The 25423-nt window shown below is 34.1% G+C and overlaps 1 protein-coding gene across 3 annotated transcripts in view; it reads right to left on the bottom strand.

Annotated features, from left to right (window-relative positions):
• The window catches only part of LOC123561957 (tyrosine-protein phosphatase non-receptor type 13-like), a 95381-nt gene extending 70444 nt beyond the window's left edge, over window positions 1-24937 (bottom strand). For all 3 annotated transcript variants that reach the window (XM_053529442.1, XM_053529433.1, XM_053529440.1), the window contains exons 1-4: window positions 24810-24937; window positions 19779-19911; window positions 17794-17966; window positions 17111-17176 (exon numbers count right to left, since the gene is read on the bottom strand). In XM_053529442.1, coding sequence (XP_053385417.1) covers window positions 17111-17176; window positions 17794-17966; window positions 19779-19908 — 369 coding nt within the window. In that variant the 5' untranslated portion in view covers window positions 19909-19911; window positions 24810-24937. The remainder of the gene's footprint in view (window positions 1-17110; window positions 17177-17793; window positions 17967-19778; window positions 19912-24809) is intronic.
• Between the last annotated feature and the right edge of the window lie 486 nt (window positions 24938-25423).

Below are 25423 nucleotides of genomic sequence, written 5' to 3'. Positions count from 1 at the left end.
TTTGAAAATATCAAAGCAAAACCAAAATCTTGCATCATTTTATGAATAAATAACAACCGTTAGTAGTTTATTACTGTACAAAATTCAGGTATATGCGATTGAGTTCGATTTTACTTTGTCGCCATATTGTTCGAGATTTTTGCTATTGTGTTAGAACATGGCCCCTGACGTCACTTTTCGTGCAACGCCCAGTTCCGAGTGCTCTTGGCATTTTCCTTTCCTTCGCTTTGAATGCCATATCAATAAAAATACAAAATTATCATAACATAATATCTTGAATACAAGTGTATTTCTTTCAATAAATAAACCCATAAAATTTGATGAGATAGATGTATCAATTTTTCTGCCTAAAAAAATTTGGAGATGAAATTTTGAAAAAAAAAAAAAAAACAACGATGATCAGACTGAGGACTCGGACCACAAGCCGAGATCGATGGCTAACCGTTTTGTCCCCGTAGCTACTTGCACAAGCGATATTATTTACGCAATATTTAGATCGCTATTTAGATTCGGACACAGAAAATTTAAATTTTACGGAAATACACGGAATATACATGACAGCTAGGTCAATACTTCGGACAATATATCCACGATTGTTCGTAAGTTTTTGCCCTGGCACTAATTAATCTTCTCAAAATATTTCGGGCGTTTTCATTGATTTTACGCAATATTACTTTATTTTAGGTGTCATTTTCATAAATTTTAATTGTTTTTTTTTTTCTGGGACGTGGTGTAAAGTAATTTGTCTTTTTATCTAAGTACTTAATAAAACAATTTTATTCCACTTCTTTAAAACGGGTAAATCTAAATATGATAACTTTTAATAAATGAACAATAAATATAAGATCTATACGTTTGATACAATAAGTGGTTAGTTTGCACATAAAATTGCAGCAGGGGGCGGGTGTTGGGGATATGGTCAGACGTTAGGCTCGAACACACAACACTGATATTGGCAGCTGAACGCGTTGTACGCTAGCTACTGCACATCCCACAGTATTCATTCAAAAAATATTATGATATGTAATAAGTTATATCGCTTTTATAGGTTCTGACACCGGACATTAATTTACGGAAATAACGGAATATTCTGACTGCCAGGTCAATACTTTCGGACAAATTACTGTACATTGTTTATTTCCTATTGATGATTTTAACATGAAATTCAAAGCTTGAAGAATAGTTGTCTTTTCTGTTACTATCGGTTTACCTTTAACTTTTTATCTAGTACATACCCCAAACCGTTCACACAGTCATTCAAAATACTAACTTAGCTTTGTAAAAAAAAAAAAAGGGAAAAAAAAAACACTAGTTGAAGCCCGTTTTCGCTTTAATTTCGTGGGAAAAATTTGGTACTTCAGTATGTTTTAAACATTTAGAAAGTTCGTTCAAATGTAATTTTATGACATTTCCCATATCCGATATTTTACAATAATTAATTTTAGGTGAATCGTAACAAAAATTCAATTATTTTAGAGTTCAATCTCCCCATCTCATTATGCAGGAGATTACTAGTTGAGAGAAGAGTCTGTTCTATCCGAATAATGCTTAGCAATGACGGTATCATTTTTTTCTTTTCCTTGGGTAAACGAAATGGCGATCACTGTCCAAGACTGGCCTATACGTTGAAAGAGTCGGTTATTTATACAAAATAACAAAATTTATGTAAAATTGAATTATTTTATGCACATGTGTCTGAAAAATCGGCTTTTCTGAAACATATCGCGATTGGCAACTGGCTCTCCTGGTGCATTTTGAGACTTTTGAATGCATTTAAAAGAATAAATACTAAACATAAAAGAATAAAAGAAGAGTTAGAATTAATTTTTTATCATGTTCTATCAAAACAATGACTGTCAGTAAATGTCGAATAACCAACTGCCTACCAGTTTGGCAGTTGGTTATTCACAGCGAATTGGCAACTGGCTCTCCTGAGTGTTTCCAAGATTAGCCTATATGTTGAAAGTGTCGGATTTTTATTTAAAGAACAAAATATATGTTTAAAAATTTAATTATTTTTATTCATATTTGTCTGAAAAATCTGCTTTTCTGAAACATATCGCGAAATTTGGCAACTGGCTCTCCCGGTGCTCTTGAGACTGTTGAATGCATTTAAAAGAATTTAAATACTAACATAAAAGAATAAAACAAGAGTTAGAATTAATTATTTATCATGTTCTATCAAAACAATGGTGTCAGTTTAAAAAGTCGAATAACCAACTGCCTACCAGTAGGCAGGGGGTTATTCGCACGCGAATTTGGGAACTGGCTCTTGAGTGTTTCCAAGATTAGCCTATACGTTGAAAGTGTCGGATATTGATATGAAGAAAAAAATATATTTAAAATTGAATTATTTTATTCATATGTGTCTGAAAAATCTGCTTTTCTGAAACTATCGCGAATTGGCAACTGGCTCTCCTGGTGCATTTTGAGCTATTGAATGCATTTTAAAAGAATAAAAAACTAACATAAAGAACAAAACAAAGGTTAGAATGAATTTTTTATCATGTTCTACCAAACTATGGGCTGTCAGTAAATGTCGAATAAACCAACTGCCTACCGTAGGCAGTTGGTTATTCGCAAGCGAATTGGCAATGGCTCTCCTGAGTGTTTCCAAGACTTGTCATATCGTTGGAAGTGTTGGATATTTTCTACGAAAGAACAAAATATATGTAAAATTGAATTTATTTTATTCTATGTGTCTGAAAAAAGACTTTTCTGAACATATCGCGGGAAATTGGCAACTGGCTCTCCCGGTGCATTTTGAGACTGTTGAATGCATTTAAAGAATAAATACTAACTAAAAGAATAAAACAAGGGGTTAGAATTAATTTTTTATCATGTTCTACCAAAAAAATGACTGTTCAGTAAAATGGCGAATAAAACTGCCCACCAGTAGGCAGTTGGTTATTCGCACGCGAATTGGCAACTGGCTCTCCAGAGTGTTTCCAAGATAAGCCTATATGTTGAAAGTGTCGGATATTGATATGAAAGAACGAAATATATTTTAAAATTGAAACATTTTTATTCATATGTGTTGAAAAATCGGCTTTTCTGAAACATATCGCGAAATTTGGCAACTGGCTCTCTGGTGCATTTTGAGACTGTTGAATGCATTTAAAAGAATAAAATACTAACATAAAAGATTAAAACAGGAGTAAGAATTAATTTATTTTATATGTTCTACCAAAAAATGACTGTCAGTTAAAATGGGGCGAATAACCAACTGGGCCCACCAGTAGGCAGTTGGTTTTTCGCACGCGAAATTGGCAACTGGCTCTCCTGAGTGTTTCCAAGATAAGCCTATATGTTGAAAGTGTCGGATATTGATATGAAAGAATGAAATATATGTAAAATTGAATCATTTTATTCATATGTGTCTGAAAATCGGCTTTTCTGAAACATATGCGAATTGGCAAATGGCTCTCCTCGTGCATTTTGGACTGTTGAATGCATTTAAAGAATAAATACTAACATAAAAAGAATAAAACAAGAGTTAGAATTATTTTTTATCATGTTCTATCAAAACAATGCTGTCAGTAAAATGTCGAATAACCAACTGCCTACCAGTAGGCAGTTGGTTATTCCACGCGAATTGGCAAACTGGGTCTCCTGGTGTTTCCAAGATTAGTCTATATGTTGAAGTGGGTATTGATATGAAAGAACAAAAAATATGTAAAATTGAATTATTTTATTCATATTTGTCTGAAAAATCTGCTTTTCTGAACATATCGCCCAATTGGCAACTGGCTCTCCTGGTGCATTTTGAGCTGTTGAATGCATTTAAAAGAATAAATATAACATAAAAGAATAAAACAAGAGTTAGAATTAATTTTTTTCATGTTCTACCCAAACAATGACTGTCAGTAAAATGTCGAATAACCAACGGGCCCACCCGTAGGCAGTTGGTTATTCGCACGCGAATTGGCAACTGGCTTTTCCCGAGTGTTTCCAAGATAAGCTATATGTTGAAAGTGTCGGATATTTTATATGAAGAACGAAATATATGTAAAATTGAATCATTTTATTTCATATTGTGTCTGAAAAATCGGCTTTTCTGAAACATATCGCGAATTGGCAACTGGCTCTCCTGGTGCCCTTTTGAGACTGTTGAATGCATTTAAAAGAATAAATACTACCATAAAAGAAAAAACAAGAGTAAGAATTAATATTTTTTTCATGTTCTACCAAAACATGACTGTCAGTAAAATGTCGAATAACCAACTGCTACCAGTAGGCAGTTTGGGTTTTTCGCACGCGAATTGGCAAACTGGCTCTCCCGAGTGTTTCCAAGATAAGCCTATATGTTGAAGTGTGGATATTGATATGAAAGAATTTTAAAAAAAAATGGTAAAATTGAATTATTTTATTCATATGTGTCTGAAACGGCTTTTCTGAAACATATCGCGAATTGGCAACTGGCTTCCTCGTGCATTTTGAGACTGGGTTTAATGCATTTTTAAAAAAATAAATACTAACATAAAAGAATAAAACAAGGTTAGAATTAATTTTTTTCATGTTCTATCAAAACAAAGACTGTCAGTAAAATGTCGAATAACCAACTGCCTACCAGTAGGCAGTTGGTTATTCACACGCGAATTGGCAAATGGCTCTCCTGAGTGTTTCCAAAATTAGTTTTTAGTTGAAAGTGTCGGATATTGATATGAAAGAACAAAATATATGTAAATTGAATTATTTATTCATATTTGTCTGAAAAATCTGCTTTTCTGAAAAAATATCGCGAATTGGCCAACTGGCTCTCCTGGTGCATTTTTGAGATGTTGAATGCATTTTTAAAAGAATAAAAACTAACATAAAAAGAACAAAACAAGGGTTAGAATTAAATTTTTTTTCATGTTCTTCCCAAAATATGACTGTCAGTAAATTGTCGAATAACCAACTGCCTACGAGTAGGCAATTGGTTATTCGCAAACGAATTGGCAACTGGCTCTCCTGAGTGTTTCCAAGACTGACCTATACGTTGGAAGTGTCGGATATTGATACGAAAGAACGAAATATATGTAAAATTGAATTATTTTATTCATATGTGTCTGAAAAAAAGACTATTCTGAAACATATCGCGAATTGGCAAATGGCTCTCCTGGTTGCATTTTGAGGGCTTTTGAATGGATTTAAAGAATAAATACTAACATAAAAGAATAAAAACAAGAGTTTAGAATTAATTTTTTATCATGCTCTACCAAAACAATGACTGTCAGTAAAATGTCGAATAACCAACTGCCTACCAGTAGGCAGTTGGTTATTCGCACGCGAATTGGGGAACTGGCTCTCCTGAGTGTTTCCAAGATAAGCCTATATGTTGAAAAGTGTCGGATATTGAATGAAAGAATGAAATATATGTAAAATTGAATCATTTTATTCATATTTGTCTGAAAATATCGCTTTTCTGAAAAATATCACGAATTGGCAATGGCTCTCCTGGTGCATTTTGAGACTGGTGAATGCATTTTAAAAGAATAAATACTAACATAAAAGAATAAAACAAGAGTTAGAATTAATTTTTTATCATTTCTTTCCAAAACAATGACTGTCAGTAAAATGTCGAAAAACCAATTGCCTACCAGTAGGCAGTTGGTTATTCGCACGCGTATTGGCAACTGGCTCTCCTGAGTGTTTCCAAGATAACCCTATATGTTGAAAGTGTCGGATACAGATATGAAAGAATGAAATATATGTAAAAATTTAATCATTTTTTTTCATTGTGTCTGAAAAATCGGCTTTTCTGAAACATAATCGCGAATTTGGGAACTGGCTCTCCTGGTGCATTTGAGACTGTTGAAAGCATTTAAAAGAATAAATACTAACATAAAAGAATAAAACAAGAGTTAGAATTAATATTTTTCATTTTTCTACCAAAACAATGACTGTCAGTAAATGTCGAATAACCAACTGCCTACCAGTAGGCAGTTGGTTATTCGCACGCGAATTTGGGAACTGGCTCTCCTGAGTGTTTCCAAGATAAGCCTATATGTTGAAAGTGTCGGATATTGATATGAAAGAATGAATTATGTAAAATTGAATCATTTTATTATAGGTGTCTGAAAATCGGCTTTTCTGAAACATATCGCGAATTGGCAACTGGCTCTCCTCGTGCATTTTGAGACTGTTGAAGCATTTAAAAGATTAAATACTAACATAAAAGAATAATACAGAGTTAGAATTAAATTTTTTTATCATGTTCTATTTAAAACATGGACTGTCAGTAAAATGTCGAATAACCCAAATGCCCACCAGTAGGCAGTTTGGGTTTTTCACACGGAATTGGCAACTGGCTCTCCTGGTGTTTCCAAGATTAGTCTATATGTTGAAAGTGTCGGATATTGATATGAACGAACAAAATATATGTAAAATTTAATTATTTTATTCATCTTTTGTCTGAAAAATCTGCTTTTCTGAAACATATCGCGAATTGGCAATGGCTCTCCTGGTGCATTTTGAGACTGTTGAATGCATTTAAAAGAAAAAATACTAACATAAAGAACAAAACAAGGGTTTTGAATTAATTTTTTATCATGTTCTTCCAAACTATGACTGTCAGTAAAATGTCGAATAACCAACTGCCTACGAGTAGGCAATTGGTTATTCGCAAACGAATTGGCAACTGGCTTCTGAGTGTTTCAAGCTGACCTTTAGTTGGAAGTGTCGGTATTGATACGAAAGAACGAAATATATGTAAAATTGAATTTATTTTATTCATATTTTGTCTGAAAAAAAGACTATTCTGAAAACTATCGCGAATTGGCAATGGCTCTCCTGGTGCATTTGAGACTTTTGAATGGATTTAAAAGAATAAATACTAACATAAAAGAATAAAACAAGAGTTAGAATTAATTTTTATCATGCTTACCAAACAATGATGTCAGTAAAATGTCGATAACCAACTGCCTACCGTAGGCAGTTGGTTTTCGCACGCGAATTGGCAAATGGCTCTCCCGAGTGTTTCCAATAAACCTATATGTTGAAAGTGTCGGATATTGATATGAAAGATGAAATATATGTAAAATTGAATCATTTTATTCATTTTTGTCTGAAAAATCTGCTTTTCTGAAACATTTTCACGAATTGGCAACTGGCTGTCCTGGTGCATTTTAGACTGTTGAATGCATTTAAAAGAATAAATACTAACATAAAGAATAAAACAAGAGTTAGAATTAATTTTTTATCATGTTTTTACCAAAACAATGACTGTCAGTAAAATGTCGAATAACCAATGCCTACCAGTAGGCGTTGGTTATTCGCACGCGAATTGGCAACTGGCTCTCCTGAGTGTTTCCAAGATAGCCTTATGTTTTAAAGTGTCGGATACAGATATGAAAGAATGAAATATATGTAAAATTGAATCATTTTATTCTTTGTGTCTGAAAAATCGGCCCTTTTTTGAAAAAATATCGCGAATTGGCAACTGGCTCTCCTGGTGCATTTTGAGACTGTTTAATGCTTTAAAAGAATAAATACTAACATAAAAGAATAAAACAAGAGTTAGAATTAATTTTTTATCATGTTCTATCAAAACAATGACTGTCAGTGAAATGTCGAATAACCAACTGCCTACCAGTAGGCAGTTGGGTTTTTTCGCACGCGAATTGGCAACTGGCTCTCCTGAGTGTTTCCAAGATTAGTCTATATGTTTAAAGTGTCGGATATTGATATGAAAGAACAAAATATATGTTAAAATTTAATTATTTTATTCATATTTGTCTGAAAAATTGCTTTTCTGAAACATATCGCGAATTTGGGAACTGGCTCTCCCGGTGCATTTTGAGACTGTTGAATGCATTTTAAAAGAAAATTTAAAAACTAACATAATAGAACAAAAACAAGGGTTAGAATTAATTTTTTGTCATGTTCTACCAAACTATGGACTGTCAGTAAATGTCGAATAACCAAATGCCTACGAGTAGGCAAATGGTTATTCACAAACGAATTGGCAACTGGCTCTCCTGAGTGTTTCCAAGACTGACCTTACGTTGGAAGTGTCGGATTAAATTTATACGAAAGAACAAATATATGTAAAATTGAATTTTTTTTTATTCATATGTGTCTGAAAAAAAGACTTTTCTGAAACATACACGAATTGGCAACTGGCCCCCACTGGTGCTTTTGGGACTGTTGAATGCTTTTAAAGGAATAAATATTAACCTTAAAGAACGAAACAAGGACTAGATTGATTTTTTTATCATTTTCAACCAAACTATGACTTTCTGTAAAATGTCGAATAACAACTGCCTACCAGTAGGCAGTTGGTTTTCGCACGCGAATTGGGGAACTGGCTCTCCTGAGTGTCTCCAAGACTGGCCTATACGTTGAAAGAGTTTGGGTTTTTGATACAAAATAACAAAATATATGTTTTAAAAATTTAATTATTTTATACACATGTGTCTGAAAATCGGCTTTTCTGAAAAAATATCGCGAATTGGCAACTGGCTCCCTGGTGCGTTTTTAGATTTTGAATGCATTTAAAAATAAATACTAACATAAAAGAATAAAAAAGAGTTAGAATTAATTTTTTATCATATTCTATCAAAACATGACTGTCAGTAAAATGTTGAATAAACCCAAATGCCTACCAGTAGGCAGTTGGTTATTCACACCGCGAATTGGCAACTGGCTCTCCTGAGTGTTTCCAAGATTAGCCTATTCGTTTGAAAGAGTTGGTTTTTGTATGAAAGAACAGAATATATGTTAAATTGAATTTTTTATTCATATGTGTCTGAAAATCGGCTTTTCTGAAACTATCGCGAACTGGCAACTGGCTTCTCCCGGTGCATTTTGAGACTGTTGAATGCATTTAAAGAATAATACTAACATAAAAGAATAAAACAAGAGTTAGAATTAATTTTTTTATCATGTTCTATCAAAACAATGACTGTCAGTTTAAAAAGTCGAAATAACCAACTGCTACCAGTAGGCAGTTGGTTATTCTCACGCGAATTGGCAACTGGCTCTCCTGAGTGTTTCCCAAAACTGACCTATACGTTGAAAAGTCGGATATTGGTTCGAAAGAACAAATTATATGTAAAATTGAAATATTTTATTTATATGCGTCTGAAAAATCGGCTTTTCTGAAACATATCGCGAATTGGCAACTGGCTCTCCTGGTGTATTTTGAGACTGTTTGGGTTTCATTTAAAAAAATAAAAACTATCATAAAAACAACAACAAAACAAAAGGGTTAGAATGATTTTATATCGTGTTCTACCAAAACAATGACTGACAGAAAATGTTGAATAAACCAACTGCTACAGTAGGGAGTTGGTTATTCGCACGCGAATTGGCAACTGGCTCTCCTGAGTGTTTCCAAGACTGATCTATAAGTTGAAGTGCCGGATATTGATATGAAAGAACAAAATTGTATGTAAAAATTTAATTATTTTATTCATATGTGTCTGAAAATCCGCTTTTCTGAAACATATCGCGAATTGGCAAAATGGCTCTCCTGGTGTATTTTGAGACTCTTGAATGCATTTTAAAAGAATAAATACTAACATAAAACAACAACAAAAACAAGGGTTAGAATGAATTTTATATTTATGTTCTACCCAAACAATGACTGACAGTTAAAATGTTGAATAACCAACTGCCTACCAGTAGGTAGTTGGTTATTCGCACGCGAATTGGCAACTGGCTCTCCTGTGTGTTTCCAAGAATGATCTATACGTTGAAAGTGTCGGATATTGATATGAAAGAACAAAATATATGTAAAATTGAATTATTTTTTTTATATGTCTGAAAAATCCGCTTTTCTGGGAAACATATCGCGAATTGGCAACTGGCTCTCCTGGTGCATTTTGGAGACTGTTGAATGCATTGAAAGGAATTTAAAAATTAACATTAAAGACAAAAAAAAGGACTAGATTGATATTTTTTTTCTTTTCGACCAGAAACTATGGATGTCTGTAAAATGACGAATAACCAACTGCCTACCCGTAGGCAGTTGGTTTTTTCGCACGCGAATTGGCAACTGGCTCTCCGAGTGTTTCCAAGACTGTCCTATACGTGGAAGTGTTGGATATTGATGCGAAAGAACAAAATATATGTAAAATTGAATTATTTTATTCATATGTGTCTGAAAAAAAAGGCTTTTCTGAAACATATCGCGAATTGGCAACTGGCTCTCCTGGTGCATTTTGAGACTGTTGAATGCATTTAATAGAATAAATACTAACATAAAACAACAACAAAACAAGGGTTAGAATGAAGTTTTTATCATGTTCTACCAAAATAATGACTGTCAGTAAAATGTCGAATATCCAACTGCCTACCAGTAGGCGGTTGGTTATTCGTACGCGAATTGGCAACTGGCTCTCCTGAGTGTTTCCAAGACTGACCTAAACGTTCGAAGTGTCGGATATTGATACGAAAGAAAAATCGGCTTTTCTGAAACATATCGCAAATTGGCAACTGGCTCTCCTGGTGCATTTTGAGACTGTTGAAGCATTGAAAGGAATAAATATTAACATTAAAGAACAAAACAGGACTAGATTGATTTTTCTTATCATTTTGACCAAATCTATGACTGTCAGTAAATGCCGAATAACCAACTGCCTTACCAGTAGGCAGTTGGGTTTTCGCACGCGAATTGGCAACTGGCTCCCTGAGTGTTTCCAAGACTGACCTAAACGTTCGAAGTGTCGGATATTGATACGAAAGAACAAAATATATGTAAAATTGAATTATTTCATTCATATGTGTCTGAAAAAAACCGCTTTTCTGGAAATATCGCGGATTGGCAACTGGCTCTCCTGGTGCATTTTTAGACTGTTGAATGCATTTAAAGAATAAATACTAAATAAAAGAATAAAACAAGAGTTAGAATGAATTTTTTATCATGTTCTATCAAAAAAAATGACTGTCCGTAAAATGCCGAATTTAAACCCAAATGCCTACCAGTAGGCAGTTGGTTTTTCGCACGCGAATTGGCACTGGCTCTCCGAGTGTTTCCAAGACTGGAAACCCATACGTTGAAAGTGTCGGATATTGTAGAAAGAACAAATATATGTAAAAATTGAATTATTTTATGCATTTGTGTCTGAAAAATCTGCTTTTCTGAAACATATCGCGAATTGGCAACTGGCTCTCCTGGTGCATTTGAGACTGTTGAATGCATTTAAAGAATAAATAGTAAAAATAAAAGAAAAAAACAAGGGTTTAGAATGAATTTTTTATCATGTTCTACCAAAATAAAGACTGTCAGTAAAATGTTGAATAACCAACTGCCCACCGTAGGCATGGGTTTTTCGCCGCGTATTGGCAACTGGCTCTCCTGAGTGTTTCCAAGATGATCTATACGTTGAAAGTGCCGGATATTGATATGAAGAACAAAATATATGTAAAATTGAATTTTTATGCATATGTGTCTGAAAAATGGGCTTTTTCTGAAACATATGCGGAATTGGCACTGGCTCTCTGGTGCATTTTGAGACTGTTGAATGCATTTAAAGGAATAAATATTAACATTAAAGAACGAAAAAAGGCTAGATTTATATTTTTATCATTTTCGACCAAAACTATGACTGTCTGTTAAAAAGCCCAAAAACCAACTGCCTACCAGTAGGCAGTTGGTTATTCACACGCGAATTGGCAACTGGCCTCCCGGTGTTTCCAAGACGGACTATACGTGTGAAAGTGTTGGATATTGATATGAAAGTACAAAATATATGTTAAAATTGAATTATTTTATTCATATGTGTCTGAAAAATCCCCTTTTCTGAAACATTCGCGAATTGGCAACTGACTCTCTGGTGCTTTTAAGACTCTTGAAATGCATTTAAAAGAATAAATACTAACATAAAACAAAAACCAAAACAAGGGTTTAGAATAATTTTTTTATCATGTTCTACCAAAACAATGACTGTCAGTAAAATGTCGAATAACCAACTGCCTACCAGTAGGCGTTGGTTATTCGCACGCGAAAATTGGCAATGGCTCTCTTAGTGTTTCCAAAGACTGATCTTTATGTTGAAAGTGTCAGTTTTTATATGAAAAACAATATAAAAAATCATATTTAATGATTTTATCCATTGTGACTGAAAAAGCTTTTCTGAAACATTCGCGAATTGGCAACTGGCTCTCAAGGTACTTTTAAGGGGACTGCTGAATGCATTTTAAGAAAAGAAGATTAATATAAAGAACAAAACATGGATTAGAATGATTTTTTATCATTATGTTTTAAAAGGTAATCAGACTTGCTTATACATTTTGAATAACCAACTGGCAACTAGTAAGTAGTTGGTTATTCGAATGTCCAACTACCAACTACCAACTGCATACCAACTTTACTGTCATAGTACATAATGTGTACTACAAGGGTAGAATAAGATTCTGTAGAATTCTTGAATGTTTTCCTGAACAAAAAACTGTGCACACAGAATCAAAGGAAATATCAAACAAAAAAGTTTTAACATGTAATGGTAATGCAAAGGTGTGGCCTGTGCACATGAAACAAGTATTAATTAGTGTGGCTCACAAGTAACTGACAACTTCCCTACATAAATCAGATGGTGGGGACAAATGACCTTTGATACATGGATTACATATACCTTGCCCAAGATTCAAACTTATAACCTCTAACTGTGCTCTACCCTTTGAGCTAACTGAATGTATGAGGCAAAAAAAAAAATGGCTATTCTGAAAATCATCAAATGACCATGTGCATGAGTAGAAAGGTCTGCTTTACAAAATCAATGTTGCAAAGAAGATACAAACAATGCAGACAAATGCCAGACTGAATGATTCCAAAAATAAGGTTTCTGGAAATGGTTCAGGACAATTAACTTAATTATTATCCTCAGTCAGATCTTTGTCTAAAAATGTTTACATTGTTCTAAGCCAAGTAATGGTAGCAGTAGATCTGAGACACCACCAGGTAATATCAACATAACTCACATACTGATACTGTGTTTACATATTTATTAATATTGTGTTACAGTTTCCAAGACTGCTTGCTGCCAGTCAATGACGTTTGTGTGAAGGGTTACTTCTGACAGATTCTTATAATGATGTATTGATAACTTATTGAAATCTGCCCAAAAAATACTTCAACAATGCATTTAACAGGAAATGTTCCTGTATCAGTTTTTCATTAAAGACTGTCAAATAAACAGAGTAAACAATGATTTTCAGGGCAATGCTTCTGTCTATTATCATACTGGAAGCTCCTGTCTGGTCTGTGAGATATATTTACAATGCTTGCAACATGCTATAAGTAACATCTTACAAGAAATATATGACCTTCAAATGATTTAGGACAGTTTAGTCAATACTTTCCAGTGAGAAACGGAACATAGCCATTAAGTTGTCACTTCAAAATGGCAAAAAAAGACTTCCACTTTTTCACTAAATAAAAATTTATCATAAGGAATGCAACTTTTAAAGGATGCATTCAGCTTACTATGTAAAGTCTTCAAGGTTAGTGTTCTATATCTGTTCACATGCTAATGAGAAAGCATTTAATTTCACTGGTTTAAAATTCAGATTTTTTCCAAGAAAATAATTGCAGGAATCATGTTATTCTTCAACTCCTACAGGCTGGGCTTATCTACAAAGTTTTATGTATATACCAGGTAAAGTATGAGTCATTCTCCCACATAGTTTTTGCTCTGTATTTTTTTGCTATGATTAATATTATTTCTCCACAGTAAGTCTGTCTGTTTTGGCAATCTGGTATCTGAGAGGCAAACTGGAATGCTTCTTGTGTAAGAAAACAGAAAGTTCATTACATTGCATGTTACAAACAGAACTCCATCACATGGGCTCATAAGATAAAGTTAAAAGCTCAACCATATACCGCAACCCAAACCTCCCACCCTCTCAATTACCCACATTCTGTATCTCCAGGAGCCACATCAGGATAACAAATCTCTATAATCAGCAATAGCTCCTGCCTGGTATTTTATAATCTTGCTTAAATCAACCAATCCCTCCCCACCTAAACAAAGGACAAATTGCACACTGATTTTATTCTGTATTCATTCTGGTGTACATATTTTGAAAGTGACAATAAATAACAAGAGTACCACCTGCAGATGCTATCACTTGTCTGCAAATGCTGGACAGTTATAGTTCTAGGCTTTCTCACTCAAAGTTATTGTAAGTTTTCAAGAAAAGTGAACTTAAACAAAAAACAACACAGAAATACTGCTTTTCCAAGCACAAAAAGGGCCATAACTCTGACAAAATGCAGGTTAGAGTTATGGTTCTAGGTCTAATTACTCATCTAATGATGATAACGTTTCAAAGCTGTAGCACATATAGTTTTTTTTTGGAAAAGTGGACCTAAACAAAAATTTTAACGAGAAAAGGTGGACTAATTAAAAATTTAACCGACGCCGACAATCAACTGATGACCATACCTCATAGATTTTTTTTCAAGAAGCAGGCAAGCTAAAAATAAGGACCTTGTTATTTTTTGCTCAAAGCAATAACTATAGGATTATAATAATCTGTCAGTGGTTGTAGATGCATATTGAATTCACAGAAATGTATAGACTTGTCTACTCTTAGGTATTCTGCGAACCTTAACATTGTACAACATAAACCATATGTTTTGCTGCTGTTTTTATCCCTGTCATGATCAATTTACTATAAAAAAAATACAATTTGTTAATCCCTAAAAATCTAAAGAAACACTTGAGAGTGATTACATTGGAGGAGTTCCAAAATAAAGTTATTTTTCCATCATTTTTTATATCTATTTATCTCTATTTTCATTTTCTAGAGGTATTTTGGTCTAAGTAAACCAGTATTAACAGTATTAACTGAATAAAAAGTGTTACAGAAAAATTCCATTATTCCATTGACAATACTGCTGTTCTACTATTATCTGTTACAAATCATTATTACGACACTGTATTCTTCAGTAATTCAAAAGTCTTTTGGCAAGAAAGGATGAGTCTAATGCCCCCGTAGTGTTCCTAGATCCGATTATTTTCACTTATAAATAAAGGGCAGAGAAAGCTGTTAACAGGTACAGTTAAACCTGTGTTAAAGGCCATCTCTGAACGAAGACTACCTGACCATAAAAGCCACTGGTTTTATATTCAACACTTAATAAAGATGTATTTTAGCCTGTAAATAACAACCTACTGCAAATAAAGACCATTTTTGGCATTCCCTAGCATGTTCTTTATATATAGGTTTCACAGTATTGTGTTTAAATATTCACATCACCATCAAGACTGACAGCCTTCATTGGGGATCGATCTAGCAACCTGCAGATCTTTTATCCTCCCAAGAGTGAAAGATGTTCGACTAGAAGCAAAACCCACCATTTCTGTTATTTTTCTCAAACTGACAAAAAGCAACACCCATCCATTCTGAATATCTTTAAGTATTAAATAAGAGTAGATATGGAATATTATCTACAACTTTATGAGTGCTATCATTTAATGTCATGCAAAAATTGTAAAAGTATCTTAAAATTCCTAAAGACATGAAAAAATTGGCAAGATTTCAATATACAGAAGATTGTAAATTGCAACACAGATCAATCGGTACATATAGGCAGAACATCTCAATATCATGTAGAGTTGTGAAGTGGTGAATAAACATTTTAAAGGTAGGTAAACAAACTATACATTGTCGAGGCCAGTCAAATTTTGGTTTAAAATTTCCTATGTAAACAATTACAGTTAAGGTTTTAAGTCACAAACAATAAAACAGCTCACATGTTACTGTAAAATCATTTACTATTTGGTAACAAATCTCTTTTAAGGTAGAATTCTAACATTTATATTTTGAAAGAATTTTATAAACTTAAATAGCCCTAATTTTTACAAAATGATAATTTTTGGAAACATGCTGTACAAAACTGTTTAAGTATTATCTAAAAAATGAATTGTTTTTAATAATTATGAGAAATTACGAACTATTGTGAAATACTGAAGTGGTAAACATGTCCTCAGTGTCGTCTGCAACGTATACATTCCATCTTAAAAGTTGTACTGAATTCTTAGACATAGATCTGATAAAGTCTACTTTTTTTTAATTTCTCATTCCTGACAAAATCTGACAAGCCTTATTACATTCTGATGATAAAACAATTCTCAAGTTGTATTTATTTCATAATTTGATAGGCAAAAACCTTTCTCATGCTACCTAGAACTCATGTCTTGCAGCTGGTTATATTTTGAAAGAGTATGCCGGCTGATATGAATACTGTTTTGAAGTTTTAATTTTAACAGTTTAGGATAATTAGTGAAGATTACACCATGGCAAATATGTTCAAATCAACAATACCAGTAGCTTATATACCTAATCAACATTGTCCTGTACAGGAGGGGGGATTTTTCCAAAACATGCAAAATGCACAACATACCAGATTCAAATAACAAACTGAACTCAAACATATAAAATATACACATACAAATACATCTGTTAATTTCAGAATACATTCAAATTTCAAATATCAAATAAAAAGAATGTTTTCATGTGTTTTCATTCCAGTTACAAATCTTTTATTCATATTTAAACCTATACTCTTAATCATTAATACATTTGTGAGGGACTATTTTTTAAGAAATTTGTGGTTGTGCATCAAACAAATAAAACTAAATCTTAAGTTTATGTTCTCAGTCATTTTATCCTCAAAATTTTCAGTCCCACAAAATTTATGTTCCCAGGAAATAGCTAATCTTGCCAAAACACAAAATTTTATGACAACAAAAATAAATAATCTTTACAGTGAGTCTTAAGAAAAGCCCTTGGCAAATGCTGTTCCCATGTCAGAAATGGAACAGGGCTATTTTTAAGATGAGCTATATTCAAGAAAAAAATAAAAAGAAAATGAAATTCAGTGACTGAGAAAATGAAGGATTTTATTTTACAAAAACAGATAAAATTGTATCTATGGAGACAGGGATTTGTTTCATATGATGAAGAATGATTCATACTGCCTCGTACTGTAGGTTAAAGCTTTCTATTTCATCTTAATAACCTTCATTTTAATTTCAATTTATCTAATGCAAAAAATAAATTCCTGATATTATAGGAGATGTGAACTTTGCCTCAATTTTAAAATGAAATGAACACACAATAAGATATCTTCTATTTTGAATAACGCCATTCATGTGGGAGTTTTGGGGGATCCTACCTCATCAGGTTTGAGCCCGTATTCTGATGAATAGATCAATGACTTGCCCAGTGCAAACACATACACCTGAAAAAAATTGAAAATAAAAATAATTTTTTGTTTCACGAGTTGAATTCTATTGCAAACAGTGCAATGTGGAACTTTTTATCTGTTGTATTACTTTTTTCATTTTTTAATGAGACTACAACACACTGAAAGGAAATTACTACATATAAAATGTACACAATTTCCTCAAAATGTTGTTTTACCGGTATATAAATTATTATCATGAAACAACATGAAACATAATAATGTAAAATTATATTTCTGCGCCTATATTTACAAGTACAAAATCAAAACATTGACCAGCAATGTAATATTATTTGAAATAAATAAGAAAGTCTTTCTGACTTGGGTGGATGAAAATGATAATGAGCATCAATAAAAGATAAATTGTTTGTTTTTTGATTGATTTAAGTCAAACAACACAATTTAGGTCATAATGACTTTACTTCCCAGTTTTTAAAGGTGGAGGAAGACAAGACAAGACAGGACAATCAATCAGCTGGATGGCTTTCTCAAGTGACAAACCAAGCAGGACATGAAACCACATAGGTGAGTGACTAAAAGTCAGCAACCATAACCACACCCCAATGGAAGCCCTAACAATAAGACACTGCAGAATTTTCTCCATGTTTAAGTACCTGTTCTACAGAAGTATCTGTACATGTAAAATCATCTTCTGTCTCTGGTGACATGTAATTTGCATACTGTTGCACTTTTTGGGCGTGGCCAAACTCCACCTGACCTTGAGAGGTCAGGAACAAGGTGTCTGGATTGATCACGAAAGCAGGACCATTGTCAGAGCAGGACTCTCCTGTAATAAAAATCAGTAATTGTTGAAGCTGAGATAATTAATCAACATTTGTACAGCAGATAAACTCAAAAAGGTGAAATTCGAAAAAAATCTTTCCTAAGATACAAATGTATATGGATTTAATGCCATTTATCAACAGTACCAGCATTCAGGGAAAACAAACCTGTGTTTTTTAATTCTGAATCTGTACTTGTTCTCAACAAGAAATGACAACTTCCTCACACTGATGGTGAACCAATGAAATTGGACATGTTTTCATCTGTCAAAGTCATCACACTGACCACTTTGCTCAAAAATCAAACTCAGGACCTCTTGTGCTCTACCTACTGAGCTAACTGGGTTAGATTCAATCATAAATTCATAATAAATCTAGGGATTGTCAATTATCTTTTACAGTATGTCTTTGTATAAAGCAATTACAAGTTTGATGCAGATAAATAAATATTGTGAAATCATTTCATTTCATGGAAACAAAGTTTCATGTTTTTGATTATTTCAATGGATTACAAATTCATGGATTTCACTTTCTGGATATGAAATGGAAAGGAAATTTATTTGTTTGTTAAGATTAAATTTCTTTGATTGACTTAACAATGAAATAAACCAAAATTATTCCTCAACAAACATTAATGATTATGCAGTATGCTAGAAACTTGTCACAACACAAACATTTGAGCCATGCCATGAAAAAAACAACATAGTGGGTTTGCGACCAGCATGGATCCAGACCAGCCTGCACATCCGCGCAGTCTGGTCAGGCTCCATGCTGTTCGCTTTTAAAGCCTATTGGAATTGGAGAAACTGTCAGCGAACAGCATGGATCCTGACCAGACTGCGCGGATGCTCAGGCTGGTCTGGATCCATGCTGGTCGCAAAGCCACTATGTTGGTTTTCCCATGGCACGGCTCATTTTACAGTAGACATCAATAATTTGCAAAAGTAGGCGACATGATTGCATCTTGTATTCATGTGCCACAAATGTCTGTTTAATTTCTTTCCCTACTGTCTGGGGAGTGACAAACAATGTTTACTATGATCTGGCAAAACAGGGTAAGTTGCCAGTAATTCAGGCCAACTTCGGAATATACAGTCTTGTATTTTACATTTACATTCGAAACTGCTAAAACTAAAGAGCAATTAACAGAAACAAAATTGTATCAATCAAATCAAATGATGTGACTCACTGGACAGTGTCAGTCAAGAGCCTGGACTTCACTCACTCTTATACATATAGATAACAGCAAAAAAAATCAAGTATTGTGGGATGGAGATATTCCAAAAAAAATCATCACTTAATTACGGAAAATCAGTAACTGTTTGTTTGTTTGTTTTGGGTTTAACACCATTTTTCAACAGTATTTCAGTCATGTAACAGCGGGCAGTTAACCTAACCAGTGTTCCTGGATTCTGTACCAGTACAAACTGTTCTCCACAAGTAACTGCCAACTTCCCCACATGAATCTGAGGTGGAGGACTAATGATTTCAGACACAATGTGGTTTATCAAATAGTCACGGAGAACATACGCCCCGCCCGAGGATTGAACTCACGACTCCCCGATCCATAGACCAATGCTCTACCTACTGAGCTAAGCGGGTGGGCGCTAAATCAGTAACTGAGTCAGTCCAATATACCCAATGACTAACAGCATGTTAATTCTGAAACTTGGCCCTTTTTGGTGACATTAACATGTTTATTTACTTTGAACACCACTACAAAAAGTCTTGAGTAAATTACAGATTTTTAACACACCGGATGAGTCCCCCTCAAAATTATGAATTTCAAAAAATGACTCCTAATGAGAACAACTTACCTGCCAAGAAAACATCCTGCAGGGCCTCAGCTGACTGACACAACAGTGCCCATATTTCTGTATCAGTGAGGGGCCCGTCCCGCACCTCAAGTACCTCACTCAGAGATACTGTAATGTTCAAAACTGGCATCTTCTGAAATATAACAATTCATTACTTTTTCAGAACATAGCAAAGCAGCATTACAAGAATTTTTCAATGTTACAAGACAAATGCATAAATATTTACCAAGGTTACATTCTCAATGGAATCTTTTTCATGTGTAAAGGTATTATTTAAGGCGCTGACCTCCAGATTTCGGCTAAAAAATTAAATGATCTTTCTTTAAAATTGAAATGGTCATATTATGAACATAAGAATATGAGTTTTTGTTTCCAAACTATCTTAAAAATACCAAATCAAAAGAAAAAAATTGCTCACATTGGGATTCATATCAAACCGGGACAGTGTGTGTGTGTGTGTGTTCGGGTTTAACGTCTTTTTCAACAATTTTTCAGTCATATAAACGATGGTGTCTACTTGTAGCAGTGAGCACAATGCCCAACTTTATAGTGCTGCCTCACTGGAATATCACGCCGTAGACACGTGGCATGATACCCCACCCAGTCACATTATACTGACACCGGGCTGACCAGTCCTAGCACTATCCCCTTAATGCTAAGCGCCAAGCGAGGAAGCTGCTAGTACCATTTTTTTACGTCTTTGGTATGACGCGGCCGGGGATCGAACCCACGACCTCCCGCACTCGAAGCGGACGCTCTACCACTAGGCTACCGAGGCTGTTTAAACCGGGACAGCCACAGCAATAAAAACTTTTCAATACTGCCACGGAGACTTTTGTGTTTAACAAGCAGTAAATATGGGTACTTATAATTATTAAAATTAAGGTGGTTTACCTCAAGTAAAGTGTTACAAACGCTTTTCGATTTTCATTGTAAATATTAGTAAAAACTAATTCTTGTGTGTTTCCAATATATAGTCTGTCAGTAATTAAGTTTCAAAGCATCTTTAAGAAATATAGCATGAATTTCCTGATAACTATTTTTTTGCTCTTTTTTTATTGTCATACGATCTGGAGGCCAATGCCTTTAAATAACATCATAAAAAGTACTTGTATGCAGCACTCTTATCTGATTTAATTCAGGGCTCAAGCCAGGTCCAATTTTCTGAGAGAAGTCACTTCTCTCTCCAAAAAAAAATCCGTAAAATATTCTGGGTCACATCCAAATCCATACTTAAAAAGTATGGTCCTCTCAGTAGAAATATGCCTTAACATGCTTTACAGGGACTCAACTACACATGTTAGGTGAAAATATTTTTCTCTCAAAAATCTATAAAAAGTGAGTACTAGTATTTCAACAGTGACAACAAACTTATTGATATATGATTTTTAATGTGCAAAAGGTGGTAAATCAACATTCTACTTGCATGTTTACCAATATCTTACTCTTATTTGCACTCACTTCATCATTTTTTTTCTATGCCAGACTTGGTGAAAATGAGCTGCATGTTGAAAATGTTCACGCAAACTGTGGGTGAGTAGCTTTAAAATTAAAATGCACATCCTCATGTTTTATGCTAAAGACTTTAGGTTTCTTAGTAACCTTCCTTATCCCTCAGATACAGGACAGATGGGAATTCAGAGAATTATTTCTGGGGAATATATCACAGGTTCCTTCCACCATTAAAATGATGAATTCTGTTTGTGTACTGGCAGACTGCCTGTCACATATTTCTATTTTACCAAATTAGTATTATGCATGTTCAAAGTGTACACCTTAGCTGTAGGCAGGGGTTCCACTAGACCCGAAAACCCAAGAGTCCCAGGACCCTTGGGCCCAAATTTTGAAGGGTCCTTTTCCAAAATACAGGAGTCCTATCCCAACATGTCAATATAATTTACTATATTTTTTATTCAGTAATACGTAGATCTTTACCTAAGAAAACAATAAACCCAAGATCATGTTACAGCATAATAAAAATGTCAGTCTCAGGTCATATAGTCTCATATTGTAAACTAATATTTATCAAAATTCATGTTATTTTAATTAGGTTTTTCTTCAATATTTCATTTCATTTTTAATAACAGAACAGTGCTTATAACACTCTAGAAAAATGTATCCAAAATGTACTATCCGAATACTGTTACACTTTCAGAATGTCATCGGAAAGTAGTTTTTGCTCAGTTTATTTGGCAAACTAAGCTAAATCAGCGATAGTTCCTGAAATAATGATGCTACTTATCATAAAAATCTGCATTGAAAGTCAGGTTTTTTTTAGGAATTTTGGAAATATGCATATGACATCGGGTGTAATTAGACCCGTGAACGGACATTCTAAACTTATTTTTGCTTTCGAAATTCATCAAAATTTGTGAAGTTTCTTGTTGAAATTACGATATGATCACTAAACAATGGTCTAATTTAAAGTTGGCATGAAAAAATCTTGCAGGGCACTTTTCACATGCTCGGTAATCAGCTGCTTACGATAATTTAATAATTGGCGCCTTTTTTGACAGTACACAGGATTCGCTTTATCAATTAATTAACACTTCATTGATTTCTTGTTACCTATGTGCACTCGCCGTGACGTAACTTGCAGATAAAAAAATCAGCGAGGCATGTCTACAGGAGAAAGGGCGGGATTTAGCAGAGATCAAAGGCAGGAGAGCATGACCGCGAGTGTTTATTTTGAATACACGTGTCTATCGTTGAAATGGTTTTACTGAAGGAAATTAATGATAAGAGAAAGGATTATCAAAGGAAAATGCCCCCGGGTCCCGAAGGACGCACAGGCAAGTATTCTGCCGGGTCCTTTGAGCGTCTTTTGAAAATCTCCCGGGTCCGGACTGTTAGTACACATTTACTTGCACACCTACAGCCCAGGGGTTCCATTTGACCCGGGACCCCGGGTCCGGACCCGGGAGATTTTCAAAAGACGCTCAAAGGACCCGGCAGAATACTTGCCTGTGCGTCCTTCGGGACCCGGGGGCATTTTCCTTTGATAATCCTTTCTCTTATCATTAATTTCCTTCAGTAAAACCATTTCAACGATAGACACGTGTATTCAAAATAAACACTCGCGGTCATGCTCTCCTGCCTTTGATCTCTGCTAAATCCCGCCCTTTCTCCTGTAGACATGCCTCGCTGATTTTTTTATCTGCAAGTTACGTCACGGCGAGTGCACATAGGTAACAAGAAATCAATGAAGTGTTAATTAATTGATAAAGCGAATCCTGTGTACTGTCAAAAAAGGCGCCAATTATTAAATTATCGTAAGCAGCTGATTACCGAGCATGTGAAAAGTGCCCTGCAAGATTTTTTCATGCCAACTTTAAATTAGACCATTGTTTAGTGATCATATCGTAATTTCAACAAGAAACTTCACAAATTTTGATGAATTTCGAAAGCAAAAATAAGTTTAGAATGTCCGTTCACGGGTCTAATTACACCCGATGTCATATGCATATTTCCAAAATTCCTAAAAAAAACCTGACTTTCAATGCAGATTTTTATGATAAGTAGCATCATTATTTCAGGAACTATCGCTGATTTAGCTTAGTTTGCCAAATAAACTGAGCAAAAACTACTTTCCGATGACATTCTGAAAGTGTAACAGTATTCGGATAGTACATTTTGGATACATTTTTCTAGAGTGTTATAAGCACTGTTCTGTTATTAAAAATGAAATGAAATATTGAAGAAAAACCTAATTAAAATAACATGAATTTTGATAAATATTAGTTTACAATATGAGACTATATGACCTGAGACTGACATTTTTATTATGCTGTAACATGATCTTGGGTTTATTGTTTTCTTAGGTAAAGATCTACGTATTACTGAATAAAAAATATAGTAAATTATATTGACATGTTGGGATAGGACTCCTGTATTTTGGAAAAGGACCCTTCAAAATTTGGGCCCAAGGGTCCTGGGACTCTTGTGTTTTCGGGTCTAGTGGAACCCCTGCATGATGAAATTTCATGGTTTTGGTCAAAAAGGCAATCTTGTGGGGATATGAATTTGTGGTCATAAAATGAATGGGAATTTTACTTGTTCGTTGCTATTAAATTTCGTTCACTGACTCAACCATGAAATCTACAAAAATTAGTCCCCAACAAATATTAATGATTTCACAGTATCAGCAGGGTAGTCTAAACAAAGAGCTATAAGAATAAATAGATTGGCAACTTGAAAGGCATATAGAGCAAATCTCGCCAACCTCCTGTGACAAAAAAACGAGATCTCGTTTACCGGAAGTGGCGCTTTCTCCACGCGCCATCTTGTATGCGAAAGCAATTATTCATCGGTAAAATAATTATCACTATATGACCACGCTTCTTTCAATGGCAAAAAAAAAACGTGTACTTCGTGTCTTAAGACCATTTCACATTAAACTAATTTTGTTTTACTAACTTTTAGAAGCTAACATGTATTTTAAATGTAGTTTTAAAGGTACAAATTGTAACTCCATGCTCGCTGATGTTTGTTTTTAGTAAGATAACGCCGAATCATGCTCTGACATGAGCTCACGCGAGATTACAGCCAGTTGCCATTCTGTGTATTTTATACTTCTTTAGTCTAAATAATAAGACCTCGGGTAGACCGATTTTACATTCTGATCTTTCACATTGTCTACCTAGAAGGGGATATCGACCAGTCAAAAAAATATATCAATATTCATCTTAGAGTACAATTATTTGGACTATCTGCAGGGCAGCATCCTCCATAATCATCAGAATACCAAAGTCATGGGACCAAAATTAAGACAACTGTTGCACTGATATAAAAACTAATGAAACATTTCACTACGTGTCTAAGTCCAAGCAACAACTCATGAGAAACAATTTGGAGAGGACAACATCTTCATCATTTTCACAGGTTCTCATTACATGGAATCTGCCTTGACTTGTCAGTGTTTATGATCAAAGAATTTCAAGATTTCCTCCGGCTACTGCTTGCATGCTGTTCATTGATTTATAACAGATAGTGGCTATTTAAACTAACAAAGTTATTTTTAACTAATTTTACCTTTTTAAGAAGTATTTAAATATCCTTCTAAAGCGAAAACATTGATTTTTTGGAGTCCACAATTTGACAGATGTCAGGTCGCCACCATGTTTAATCCTTTCTGTATCCGCATCGCTGATTGGCTGGTATCATATTTCACGAACAGTAACTATGTGTAGTTTTTCATAAAGTGCTTTAAGATTTGTTTCCCTTCAAATATAATCAATTTTCCCAATTAGAACTATCGTAAAAATTATTTGATAGGGTAATTTCAGCCACTTCGGATTCCCAAAAGTTGTAAAATTTAACTAACATTTTCTTTTATTTCGATTTAGGTAATTTGGCATTACTTTTCACAGGGATTTGATAAATCGAGTCTTTTAAAGAATTCTTGAAAAATATTCCACCATGGAGGCCTCTAAACGTTTATGTAGATATACTGCATTTATAAAGCAGAATCCACGAAAAAAACGTATTACTTTGTTGTGTTTCTTATATCAAATTTCTACTGCGTATATTCTAAATTTTCTTTGTCATAAATTTCATCAGTCGGCATCTAAAAGACTGTTTGGCAGGTCTATCAGTTTTATCAGGTGTCAGGATAACGATAATTACTCATTGTGTTCAACAACTTT

Source organism: Mercenaria mercenaria, chromosome 2 (assembly GCF_021730395.1).
Source record: "Mercenaria mercenaria strain notata chromosome 2, MADL_Memer_1, whole genome shotgun sequence".
In the NCBI taxonomy this organism is placed as follows: domain Eukaryota; kingdom Metazoa; phylum Mollusca; class Bivalvia; order Venerida; family Veneridae; genus Mercenaria; species Mercenaria mercenaria.
The sequence above is the reverse complement of the archived record's forward strand: the minus strand, read 5'-3'. Positions and strand labels throughout refer to the sequence as shown.